The sequence below is a fragment of the Nanorana parkeri genome, unplaced genomic scaffold (genome assembly GCF_000935625.1).
Source record: "Nanorana parkeri isolate BGI_ZX_2015 unplaced genomic scaffold, ASM93562v1 scaffold188, whole genome shotgun sequence".
Classification (NCBI taxonomy): domain Eukaryota; kingdom Metazoa; phylum Chordata; class Amphibia; order Anura; family Dicroglossidae; genus Nanorana; species Nanorana parkeri.
In genome coordinates, this window is record NW_017306456.1 from 1,068,862 (window position 1) to 1,082,413 (window position 13,552).

Here is a 13,552-nt window from a genome sequence, read left to right on the forward strand (position 1 = left end):
GTTCACAGGGCATCTTATCTAAATTTGGAACCATACTTGTTTTTTTCTTTTAAACTGAATCTGAAGCAACAACATTTTCCCTTATTGTTAATGCTGCTGGAGGGGATTAAAGCAAACCTGCTTTTTTTTTAAAATAAAACAATGTAGCAAGTAAATACCCATGCATATACTGTATATTACATCACCACCTTTAGTGTATAGAAATACACATTAAATAGAAAATACAATTATTTCTCATAAACAATCAATCTTTAGCTGCAAGTGATCGTCATGTCAGATCCTTTCCATGTGACTAGACAAAGCAAAGGGCAAAGGAAAGGTTTGCTGTAAAAGAGTACCTTGATTTGCCACCTAAACCGGCTTATTCCTGGCACGTCCGTGTATAAAACATCTTTGTTGTCACACTTCTAGTTCCATAGCAGCTAATATATAAAAGCTATTGTAATGAAAAGAGTCTGTATTGTCCAAGGGAGCCAGGTACACCCCATCTGTTGTCTTCTTCAAGCGCACAATTTATCGCTTTAATTAGCCCTGTGTATATTGACTAAACAGTAGGGTAGCCATTTTGTGTTGGTCTGAGGCCTAATACTGTATGTTGTATGTGATTCTTCTGTGCTCAGGCCTTCCTCCTGGTTGAGAAATATCCAGAATATAAGGACGAGGTGTATGTCCCCTATGCCCAGTGGCTGGCAGAGAATGACCGCTTTGAGATATAACACACACACACACACACACACACTATATATATGTTATAAACATTGTAGCATGTGCTCGTTATATTGTAAAATGGGTTTTGAAAACTGCACTCGTCTCTTCTGTACTGTAGCCTTCCACAAAGCTGGTCGCCAGGATGAAGCCGTCCGAGTGCTGGAGCAGCTTACCCATAATGCCGTGGTGGAAAGCAGGTTTAATGACGCTGCTTACTATTACTGGATGCTGTCTATGCAGTGTCTGGAGATTGTACAAGGTGCGTAGAACCGTTGTTTACAACTTGGTAATAAATCTGTTTACTAGATTTTGGAAATGCTGCCTTCAAATCAGCTGACAAGTAATATAAATTCCGTCTCTCGTGCTTTGTTTTTAGTTAATTATTTGTGCTAACAAGGGGCATGCTATCAGTATGTCCCTTTTTAGCACACAAACACTGCAGCACGGTTGATTGGCTCCTTGTGTTGTTTTTCCCTCTCCTAGCCCAAGCTAGACAGTGACTACAAAAGCAGGTCAAATTTGCATTGCTTCCATTTAATAAAATGCATTTCATGACTTATGAATACAAAGGTGTATTAATTTGTGAGTTTTATATCTGCCTGGACTGGGCTTTTATTATTAGAATAGGAACATTCAGTTGCAGTTATCACAAGGGGTACAGCAACAACAAACGCTTTGTACTTGAGCTCAAAGGCTTTGTAATATCACTCTTTGACTTCTTGCACTAAATCCAAAATCTGGAGGGTTCATAGGAAGCTGCATGTTGTGTTAATGATACATCATTCTCCTTCCTGCAGATAACGAGGAGAAACAGGAAGCCATGCTACAGAAGTTTCACTATTTCCAGCATCTGGCCGAGCTCTACCATGTCTACCACTCCATACAGAGATATACAGTTGAGTATCAGATTATGGATACAAAGAAAGAAGACATGTGCCCGCTTTGAGGCCCCCCCCCATGAACCCCATCTCCTTTTACCATGTTCTGCCCTTATGCATCAAATGTTTTTTTATATAAAGATAACAGTGGCAAGTAAAGATGCTAAAAGACAGTGAGGGGGAGTTTATCAAAACTGAAGCAGGCAGAATCTGGAGCAGTTGCCCAGACTACCATAGGGTAGTATATCAATATCATACTCATTAATAAAAGTATATAGAAAGCTGCACTCACAAACAACTATGCCAGAAGCCAGCAAAGTCATAAGCAGTAAGCGTTGCAAAACGTCACAAAAGAATCCCCCCATCTGGCTGACGCTGTCCTGGCCGCAGACAGGAGACTGCTGCTGCAAACGTCCACAGCGGGTAGTGACAGCGTGCTAGGCTCCTTTTCTTCTGAATATAAGATCAAAGGGTTGGAAAGCATTTTGAGGAAGGAGCATCCCCATCATCCATCCGCCTGTGAGGCTATGAAAATCACAAAGATGCATGGTAGTTGGTCAATATAGTTTCCTCCTCGGAGGTGTATAGGAAAGTCTTATTCAGGCCACTCAAGCAAGTTGTAAATATGATCAGTTCCATTTTTCCTTGCTGCTGTTGTGCCCTGGGAGCAGTGCCATATTCCTCAGTTCATATGTTCTGGGGGATTAGATTTAGATGGAGACTGAAAAAATAAAAATACGTACATACTGAACTAGGGGTGGGCACCTCCGGGCCACCAGCTGCGCTTTAACTACAAATCCCAATATGTCTCGGCCTCTGGGAGTCATGCCTGTGACTGTCAGTCTTGCAATGCCTCATGGGACTTGTAGTTCCACAACAGCTGGAGAGCCAGAGTTGCCCACCCCTGTACTAAACCTTTGCGTAATTGTATGTCCTTACTTTTTGTTGTCAGGATGAACCATTCAGCTCACACCTGCCGGAAACGCTCTTCAACATCTCCAGATTTCTGCTGCACAGCCTGACCAAGCAGAGCCCCCTCGGCATCTCCAAAGTGTATCCCTTTTCTGTCGTCCATCTCTACGGGCCGGTAGTAAGGCAAAAGGTCATGTGACCTTTCATGAGTTTATTGCAGCCACAATAGGGAAAGATGATTGGAGATCGCCCATGGCAGTCGCCACCCGTCTTTTGTCAAGACGGATCAAACCTCATGATTCCCATAAGAATACCAGCATTCAGGCACACGACTGAGGAAACTATACCGCATGTAAAGCAAGTCGGTTTTCATGTGATTGACTTTACAGCAGAACTTCAGCTAAACCACTATATATGTGAACTCCCCTAGCCCCCAAAAAATCTCATCCTGTTCAGCCAGTTTTTTGATCCAGACAATCCTGCCAGACTGCACAGCCAGCTCATTAACTGCAATGCATTGCAATTAAAGGGCAAAAAGTTATTATTGGCCATCTTGTAGGGAACATCTAAAAATGTTAATTGTTCCTTAACAATACTCTGAAAATTCTATCTTTTCGTCTTGAATTCCCCCTTAAAGTGGTGCACCTCTGGTTTTTATAGCCTTATGCCTCATTCAGTTGAGAAACGGCCAGCAGGTACAGCTCCGTGCTGCGTGCACGGCCGTATCGGGCAGCTCCCGGGAAGGACAGGTGCTGTGTGTGATTTAGTACGCAGCCTCTGTCCTTCTCTATGGGACTATGCGGCCGTACACCAACCTGCGTTCCGGTCCAGTGCGAATTGCAAAAAATAGTGTTTGCAGCATTTTTTGCAGATCACACTGGACTGGAACGCAGGTACTAATGTGCCACACGGGTGCCGGCGATCGCACCGCGCGGGGGGCGTGGCTGCGGTGCCATTGCGTTCAATGCACCGTCATGCCCCCTTCCGCCCCCAAGAAAACTGAGCCGACCGGGTTGCGTTCCAGGGGCTGAACGCACTCCTGATGGTGTGACAGCGCCCTTAAAGCACACATTTCTTTCTATTCTTCAGTGATTACACAGGTGGATGAAATGGTCTGATAAAATCTTTTTACTTCCTTGACACACCACCCCAGAAGCACCCTGTACACACTGGCAAAGCAGAGCAAGGCCCTTGGAGCGTACAAACTTGCTCGGCACGTGTACGAAAGGCTTCAAGGCCTCCGAATTCCCAGCAGATTCCAGGAGTCCATTGAGCTGGGCATTATAACCATCCGATCCAAGCCGTTCCATGACAGCGAGGTAAGTGCTGCCATTCTTCAGCTTATACTAGAGCAGAATGTAAATATTCCTTGTGCCTCCTGTTATACAATACAAGCTGTATAAACTGCTGGAATGCAGGCGGATCCAAATCTGCCCATCGCCTGCACACGGCTGCATGATAAATGGCCAGGGCACATCTTGGGTTTAGGTCTTTAATGGGGAAGTTACAAGTAATATATTGCACATGTTTAAGTAACAATCCCTCCTCCTTGCGCAGCCGTGTCCATGCAGTCTCAGTGTTCCTGGCACCTTTCCCATGCTATAAAAACGAGCATGCTATGAAAATTGCCTAATAAATTGGGAAAGGCATGTCGGCGTAATAAAATCTATGGGTTGCTATAGATGTTTGATGGCATTTCAGAGGCCTACAAATGTTCATTCCACTTTGTAAGTATATTGTTCATCAGGGGCTTGGCAGAAGGGGCTTCATTCTTCACCTATACCTGAATTAAAGCCGGGCACAAAAACATTCTTTTAAAATATATTTCACAAAAGATATTAATTCGCTTTGCGTGCACTGAATGCTGTTGTAAATTTATTATTACCAATAAACATAGTGGTAACATCATCACTGTTCTGTAGATGGCCTGTGCGGGGGGCAGAGCTGTGGAAGGGGCCCAGTAGACCTCATCCACTTTAGGCTGCCTGCAGGAAAGTACAGGAGGGGGTGGAGACGAGACCAGTCTCCCTGCACAAGGAGAGAGAGCAGCGGTGACTGGTCTTAATTACAGGAGGGGGCGGAGACAAGACCAGTCTCCCTGCACAAGGAGAGAGAGCAGCCCTGTGAGATCTTCATTACAGGAAGAGACAGAGACAAGACCAGTCACCCTGCACAGTGAACGATTGTTATTACAAGAAGGGGCAGAGACAAGACCAGTCTGCCTGCACAAGGAGAGAGCAGCCCTGAGAGGTCTTTATTATAGGAAGGGACAGAGACAAGACCAGTCACCCCGTACAAATAGAGAGAGCAGCAGTTACCGGTCTTTATTATAGGAAGGGGCGGAGACCAGACCAGTCACCCTGCACAAGGAGAGAGAGCAGAAGTGAGCGGTCTTTATTACAGGAAGGTCCAAGTCTCACACTGGATTAAGGAAGAATACACATGACTCTTGTATTTAGACTATATTTACTTTTCACAGTGATCCGCTTTCATAAAAAAAAGTGTAGAGTTCTTCAAGATTTCACTGTCACCCTTCTCAGTGTTTCCTAGTACTCCCCATCAACAAGAATCAAGACACCACAGTAGCATTATACACTTGGGGGTTAATTTATAAAAGATGCTGTTCGCACGGCACTTGTGCCCTTCGATGGCGCTGGTGCCCTTAGACAGCACTAATTAGTGTCCCCATACTCATCAGTGCCATCTAGGGGGTGCCAGTGCCGTCCGCATGGCATCCACCCAGCTATTCACTAGGTGGAAATTATATAAATGAACCCCTTGGTATTAGCTGTGATGGAGGAAGAAGCAGCCCCAGCCCAACTACTTTCTCCATCACAGCTGCAACATACCGGTGCCGGTTGGTGTCGGAGCATGCAGGGAGAAATTGTGTCAATCACTCTCTCATGTGACAGTGTTCGGGTCTTGTGATTGGCTGCTAGTCCCCAGCACTTCACTATGGCAGGAGGTCACATGCCCCTCCATCCCTGAAAGCTCTGAGCATTTCGTGGTGGCTATGGAAAGCAATGAGAAGGTAAACTTGACCTGAGGGTGGGTTTTAAAGAGTCCCTGAACGAGCATGGTGACAGGGTCCCTTTAAATGCAAAAACTTTCATGTTTGACTGACATGTACCGTTAATGAAAATCAAAGAGAACGTAATTCACTTGAAACGGATTTGCGCACTTCCAGACTTTATTCCGATGGAAGTCTTGTTTAACGCGAAGGTAAACACTGTCGTCTGGACCTCAGTTGGGAAAATAAACTGCTGCAAATCTGGAGAGCGGCTGAAATAAATCATTATCTAATTAGGCTTCAGCAGAGAGGGGGTTAACCTCTCAGAAGTCCCACATCTGGATGGGCTAAGTGTTCCCAGCTGCCTGGGAATTACACACGAGATCTCTAATAAAGAGCTCGGGAATATTGGCAGAGCGGCCCAATGTCTTGTAGTAATGCTAAGAACTGGGGCCGGTGCTACTCCGGGCCGCTGACAAGTTTTTGATTCATAGGGAGATTCATGTCTTCTAATAACTGCAGCCGGAATCACGGGCCAGCAGAGTATGTAGGACTACATGTGAGGCGGGTTAGGACGGGACGGCGAGCAAACACATAAATGTGCGTTCACACGACAAATCTTGTTTTAGAAAAAAGTTGCGTCATTGAAATTGACCTGAAAAAAATAATCCATTGGGGTCTCTTCCAATATGATTAGACGCACGCAAAGTGCCAGCAGACCACACTGAACAATAAAGTTCTATATTTGCATTTTAGTGATTTATTTTTTCGTCTGTAACTTAAATGTAGAGGCAAAAAAAAGTTTTGACAGTTGTGGAGATTTATGAACCCACTTCATCTGCAGGGATACATTTTTCCCATCATGTCTGGAGTGACTGAGACGGCTACAGAGTGCTTGTGTAGAGTGCACTGCTGAGTCTCTTTCTGCCTCCTGACCATAAGCAGTGGGGGAGGCAAATTTGTTATGGCAGGGCATTGTTGTCAGCTGATTTATGGCAATCGGTGTGCTGAGCTCTCAGCGTCTGCACAGTAACGAATGCTGTTAGCAACAACTGGGTCATAGCAAATATAAAATGCACATGTATATACCGTACGCGCACAAGCACAGTTCCAACAGGGGTGCACATGTGTTTTGAGGTGAACCTGATGTTCAGATACCAGCTTTTGAGTTTTTACATATTCTTAACAAGCAGTAAATGAGCTTTAAAACAAGCTCTTGCTGACGTCTGTAGCAGCAGGTACTGTGGAGCAGTTCATCCTCAAAGTGCATTGTGGAAGCACTGTGGTTCTCCTAGCAGCTCAGTTCTTCTTCCCAACAGTGACTCAACAGCTCAGCTCCCCTTGCTACCATCCCTCCCAGCAGTGTATTGGCAGCTCAGCTCTCTCTGCTACCACCCCTCCCATTAGTGTCTCAGCAGCTCAGCACTCTCTGCTACCACCCCTCCCAGTAGTGTCTCAGCAGCTCAGCACTCTCTGCTACCACCCCTCCCAGCAGTGTCTCAGCAGCTCAGCTCCCCCTGCTACCACCCTCTCAGCACCTCAGCTCCCCCTTCTACCACCCTCCCAGCAGTGTCTCAGCAACTCATCTCCCCCTGCTACCACCCTCCCAGCAGTGTCTCAGCAACTCGTCTCCCCCTGCTACCACCCTCCCAGCAGTGTCTCAGCACCTCAGCTCTCCCTGCTACCACCCTCCCAGCAGTGTCTCAGCACCTCAGCTCTCCCTGCTACCACCCTCCCAGCAGTGTCTCAGCACCTCAGCTCTCCCTGCTACCACCCTCCCAGCAGTGTCTCAGCAACTCAGCTCCCCCCTGCTACCACCCTCCCAGCAGTGACTCAGCACCTCAGCTCTCCCTGCTACCACCCTCCCAGCAGTGTCTCAGCACCTCAGCTCCCCCCTGCTACCACCCTCCCAGCAGTGACTCAGCACCTCAGCTCTCCCTGCTACCACCCTCCCAGCAGTGACTCAGCACCTCATCTCCCCCTGCTACCACCCTCCCAGCAGTGACTCAGCACCTCATCTCCCCCTGCTACCACCCTCCCAGCAGTGACTCTGCAACTCATCTCCCCCTGCTACCACCCTCACCAGTGTCTTAGCAGCTCAGCTCTCCCTGCTACCACCCTTCCAGCAGAGCAGTGACTCAGCAGCTCAGCTCACCATGCTCTTTACATTAAAGTTTGGATGGCTAGAAGGCTATTGCATCACTGCTGGAAGTGGAAGCAGAGTGAACTAAACTGCTGGGAGCAGCTGAACTGCCGCTAAATCACTGCAAAGAGGGGGAGCTGAGCTGATGAGTTAAACTGGCAAGGAGGGAGCTGAGGGAGGGAGCTGAACTTCTATGTCCCTACTAGGAGGGGAGCTGCTGAGTCACTACTAGGAGGAGGGAGCAGGGAGAGAGGGTGCCAAGAGCCTTGCTCCCCTTCTTTATCTGGCAGTGTTCAATTCTTGTTATCGGCCACACAGACCCAAGCACTGCATCCTATGGTTAGGGGGAAAAGTCACATGATCCCACGTTACCCCGTACCCGAAAGTACTGGGTATTTCTAAGGGCTCAGATGGAAGAATAGAGTGTGATGAAGATGAGTATTAGTGGGAGGGGGGAAATTAAAGAAAACCTGTCCCTTTCCTGTCCTTTCAGGGGAAATGGCTTCTTTTTAATAGTATATTGTACAGCGCTTCCTATACAGATATTTTGATATACAGTGAAAAATCCCTAAATTCAGAGTGTGGCTCGGGCTTGTTTTTTGAACATCCAATCTGCACATGTACAAGGAGAGTGTAGTGGGGACGGCCTGCAACATGTTCCAGATAATAATCGTAATGGATCACAGGAGGGAAGAGTTATGAAGAGGAAGAGGCACAGTGTCAGGGTGATGAGAGATTGCTCATTATAGTCCGTGTGTAACTTTCTGGTCTTTCCCCAGGAACTGGTACCAATGTGTTACAGATGTTCCACCAACAACCCGTTCCTCAACAACCTGGGAAACGTCTGCATCAACTGCCGCCAGGGCTTCGTCTTCTCTGCATCCTCATACGGTGAGTTGACAAGTTTGGAGAGAATGGGACCCGTCCCAAAGGTTCCTTTGCAGTGTCCTTCTGAGGAGCGAAAGGCTGCGTGTGCTGAAACCTCTTGTACGAATACAGCATTTTGGCACTTAAAGTATCAGTCTGCTCAGAACCGATATTTCAGTTCTTGGCAGATGATGGAGAGATGCTGGAAACCAACAAACACAATGTTCTATCTCTCAGGGACCCTTTTGGTGATCTGAACACTTACTGTGCCATTTATGAGGGTTCTCACCATCCCCGCGTCGAGTTCCCGGGTCTAGACACCTGCTTTGCACGTTATCAGGTGTTCCCAATATCCTTGTGCTGAGTTCCCTGGGTCTGTTCACCTGCTGTGCCCATTATGAAGAGCTCCCACCATTCATATGCTAAGTTCCTAGGTTTGTACATCTGCTGCGCCCATTGTGAGGAGTTCTCTCCATCCCCGCATCAGGTTCCCGGGTCTAGACACCTGCTGTGCCCTTTATGAGGGTTCTCACTATCCCCGCATCGAGTTCCCGGGTCTAGACACCTGCTGTGCCCGTTATCAGGTGTTCCCAACATCCCTGTGCTGAGTTCCCGGGTTTGTTCACCTGCTGTGCCCATTATGAGGGGTTCCCACCATCCCCGTGCTGAGTTCCCAGATCTGTTCACCTGCTGTGCCCATTATGAGGGGCTCCCACCATTCCTGCATCAAGTTCCCGGGTCGGCACTTTCTGTGCCCATTATGAGGGGCTCCCACCATTCCTGCATCAAGTTCCCGGGTCTACACTTTCTGTGCCCATTATGAGGGGCTCCCACCATTCCTGCGTTAAGCTCCCGGGTCGGCACTTTCTGTGCCCATTATGAGAGGTTCCCACCATTCCTGTGCTTAGTTTCCAGGTCTGTACACCTGAGCTCATTGTGAGGGTTCTCACCTTCCCTGTGTGTTGTTCCCGGGTCTGTACACTCGCTGTGCTTATTATGTGGGGCTTTCACCATCTCTGCAGGATTTATATTATGGAAAATCTAGCAGGAGGCCCTACAACCACAAAGATGGTTGTAAACACCCAAAGTTCCCAAGTGGACAGAATCAGAGCTGGGAATTATCTAAGCGCCTATTCACACAATAATGTAATGCTCTGCAATGAATATCTTTTCATGCATTGAGGCGTGTTGTGCTAGGCAAATTGTCAGTGGTGAAAAAAATAGATCTGCATGATTCTTTGCAGTGCAGGGCATGGTAGATCTGTGTAGGGATGCAGTTAAATTTGATTAGAAACAAGTAGTGCTGAAGCTTACTGAAACCCATTAGCAGCGTGTTTTAAAGCAGTGGTTCTCAACCTGTGTAACCTCAGGACCCACATTTGTCCTTGGCCATTAAGTCGCGACCCAAGTCGCACTGCAATGGAAGATATGGCATTGCGGTACCATGTGTTCCGGTGCGGGCTCCCACCGCTAGATGCGATTGAGTGGTGCAGTGCAATAATCGCATGATACTGCGATTAATGCACTGTACTAGTGGGAACGGGCCCTCAAAAACACTGACAGGCACACACAACCACAGACGCAATCTCACACACTTAGACATTCTCACACACATACATACTCCAAAAAATTGATTTCTTTTTTTTAAAGATCCACCCAGTCTCCCTAATTTACGAAAACTGGAGTGGATCCTCAGGCTGGGGTCCAGTGTGGGCTGCTGTGCTGTGTCGGAGCTCCATCCATATCTGCATTGCTTGTACAGCTCCTTGCACATCCTGTAGAAGTCTCAGGAGCCAGAATGTGACATCACTGTAGTGCGGGCTCATCTACAGGACATTCCAGTGAGCTGTAAGCAATGCACATATGGATGGAGCTCCCTCAGGCCATACCCCCAGCCCACCCCACCTCAAGCTCATATTTTGAATGGCTGCTTGGTGCAAGAACTGGCTGTGTTGTTCTAGGAAGGGGCTGAGGAGCCTCTCCCCTAGAAAAGAAGAAGGCACGCAGCGACCGACTGAACATTGGGTCGCGACCCACCAGTTGAGAACCAAGGGTTTAAAGTGACAGTCAACACCTCCTATAGTATCCATGTTTAGATCTCCATACTGGAGCTTAATGGTGTCTTTAAGGCTTCTACAAAAGTTGCTTGAAAGCTCTGTAAACCTTTCTGTACACACCGATCTGAAGCCTGCGTGACCAAGGCCTTGGTGCTCATCTCAGAGGGGACAATGCTTTGGTTTCCTCTTTGCTGTGAGCTATACACACATCTTCTCTTCGGCTGGAATGTACAAGAGAAATGTGTTTCCAGCGTGATAACCCCACAAGACGAATATACAAATCTGTGACTATCATACACAGAGAAAACCGTCTCCATATGTTTCCACCTTCTTCAGAGCTCAGTTTGTGTTTTTTTCCTTTAAAGGGTCAATAGCTCTAAGACATATAGCGCCTGAATTGAATGTTCCGGAATTTATGTCTAAGCCCCTCATGACAGAACATGACATGTTTGACGTTGTGTTTTAACTGGATTTAAAAGGTTAAAGTGGACCTGTTCTGATTAGAGATACAGGAGATGGCGCATTGCTGGATGCTTCAAGGTTATTATCGTAATACTGGCTATACTACCTGAACAAAGCATGCAGGTCATACCATTTCAATACAAAGTAACTAAACCTGAGATTGTAGTCCATCCCGGGAGTGAGCTTGGAGTGGTGACTACGTTACAACACACACAGGGACCAGGGAAAAAAGTAGCCCCCCTCCAGAAGGAAGGACAGTGTCAGCACCAATTCAGAGATGATTGGAGGATCTACAGCCGAGTGATACACAAATAAGATACATTGTTGTCAGGGGCGCCCCGAGGCTGGGTGTCACCCGGAGCGGAGACCGGGTGACACCCTGCCCCGTGACGGCATTGCGCATGCGCGGTCGTCTAATTGACACCTGCCGGCGGCCATCTTGGAGAGAGGAGGGGACATTCACCCGGCGGGATGAGGTATGCTGCCGGGTCCCCTCCTCTCTCCTGGCACTGTTGGGCTTTCGGTCCGTGACCGAGTGCCCGATTTTTCAAAGGGGGTGACACCAAAATGACAGTCATTTTGGTGTCACCCCTCCAATGGTGGCACCCGGGTGCCGGCCGCACCCCGCCTTGTGACGCCACTGATTGTTGTTACTAGTTAAGGTAACTGAATGCAATTTTAAGATTTAACTCCGGAGTTTAGTGTCACTTTAACATTCTGGGATGGACTGGTGCAGTTTTTCATGGGATTCAGCATAGTCCGTTACCCGGCAGGCCTCTTTTCTGCTGGGATAGAAGATTCTGAAGTGTTTGAACGGCCGAGACATGTTCTCTTGTATTAGTGAGACGGGCAGAGTACACAACCACAGCAGTAATTACAGGACACTGGGTTAATCCTTGCTAATCTATGCACAGCAGGCATTAGCAGACTGTTAAGTGATACGTCTGTCATTTAAAGCTATATTTAGTCGGGGGTTGAAATAACTTACAGATACTGCAGAGAATGAAGAAGACTCGGCCTGCTAATGTTATGATTCTCGCTAATCATGAACCTCATATAAGGGAACCAGGAAGTTCAGAGAGAAGGGGAGCCGTGGCCTTAGCGGCAGCACCAATGATTGGGGGATAATTTCCTGGCTTGGGAGCACACAAAACCCTAAATTCTTGGTGGAGGATCAAACCTGCCTCAGGTGGGGCATACTTACCGACATTATGGTGCCTGATTCTGCACATGTGCAGTAAGTGAAATAAGGTCGATGCTGTGATCCCAGGACATGGTATCATTGAGCAGGAGGCCTAGATGTAGGGTTGCCACTTGTCCCGGATTCACCTGGGCAGTCCGGGTTTTGAGTCCTGTATGTGCTGTTTCCGAGTTACAGGCAAGCTGAAGCCCAGACACAGCACGTACAGGACTCAAAACCCGGACTGTCCAGGTGAATCCGGGACAGGTGGCAACTCTACCTAGATGTTGGACTGTCCTGGCAAATCTGGGACAGCTGACATCTATGGTAGTGATATTAGCAAAATGCCATCTTGTGGGCACACTATACTTCTTGTCAATGGCTCTGCTCTCTGATCACTGATAGTGTGGAAGCAAATTCACAATCCAAATCCACATCAAGCAAAGTAATTAAAACACCCTTTAGCCCAGATAGGTATAGGTAAAAGAGTTATAAAGTCCCAGCGTATCCTCTCCTGTTATGACATCAGCATTATAATAGGAATACATACTGGAGTTGTTTCTGATAATACAATCAAAGCTTACTGGAAAAATCCCTTTTATGTAGTGAGCGCTGCCTTCCGTCTGCCCATCACTTCCAACAACTTCCTGGATTGCCAGAGTGCTTTGCATCTCTTTCCCTGCTGCTTGATGTGATGTAATCTCCATTTCTCGAGACTACATATCCCATCATGCATTGCTTCCAGCTAACAATGATGATGTTACATTGTTCAGGCGCTGGGTTTTAGTTTATAAGGCATATTCACAGGGTTGAGTAAAGTTGTGCCAGTGCATTGAGGAAGTCCATCCAAGGTGCATCTTCAGTTTACAAACTTCTAGATTGATATGGTTATTAGGGGAGGGCTAGAACTTGGAACATGCAATACAGAAATGTATTTATTTATAGTTTTTGACCAGAGATACCCTTTAAAATGCATTTCTTACCTTATTTTTGGTAATTGAATTTGATGGAATGCTCCAAAAGCAGCCTGGTTGTCCAGACCCCCTGTTGCCTGACAATCAGCCAGTAGGGACAGCTCACCTCCTGAATTACATTGCTGTCACTTGAGGCCCAATTATCTAAACCGGCTACACAATTGGTTGGCCACCAGTAATATGGAGGATAATGGTACTTATAGTAAGGCACACGGGATGTGGCAGAGATCAGCCAACCAGACTGAGTATCCTTGGATGGTTTCCTCATCATCTAGGAGCCGGACGGTCTTGTTGTCTGGTTGTGGGACATCTGGTTTCTTCAGTCAGCCAATGTATGAGTTTATCATTGAGCAAAGGGCCC

The 13,552-nt window shown here is 47.2% G+C and overlaps 1 protein-coding gene across 2 annotated transcripts in view; it reads left to right on the forward strand.

Moving 5' to 3' along the window:
* Positions 1-13,552, forward strand: part of IFT122 (intraflagellar transport 122) — a 52,493-nt gene that overhangs the window by 28,300 nt on the left and 10,641 nt on the right. Inside the window, exons 20-25 of one of the 2 annotated variants that reach the window (XM_018555244.1) lie at positions 621-710; positions 814-967; positions 1,506-1,603; positions 2,539-2,639; positions 3,652-3,817; positions 8,431-8,542. In XM_018555244.1, the coding sequence (XP_018410746.1) occupies positions 621-710; positions 814-967; positions 1,506-1,603; positions 2,539-2,639; positions 3,652-3,817; positions 8,431-8,542 (721 nt within the window). The remainder of the gene's footprint in view (positions 1-620; positions 711-813; positions 968-1,505; positions 1,604-2,538; positions 2,640-3,651; positions 3,818-8,430; positions 8,543-13,552) is intronic. The other variant, XM_018555243.1, reaches the window with a different exon arrangement.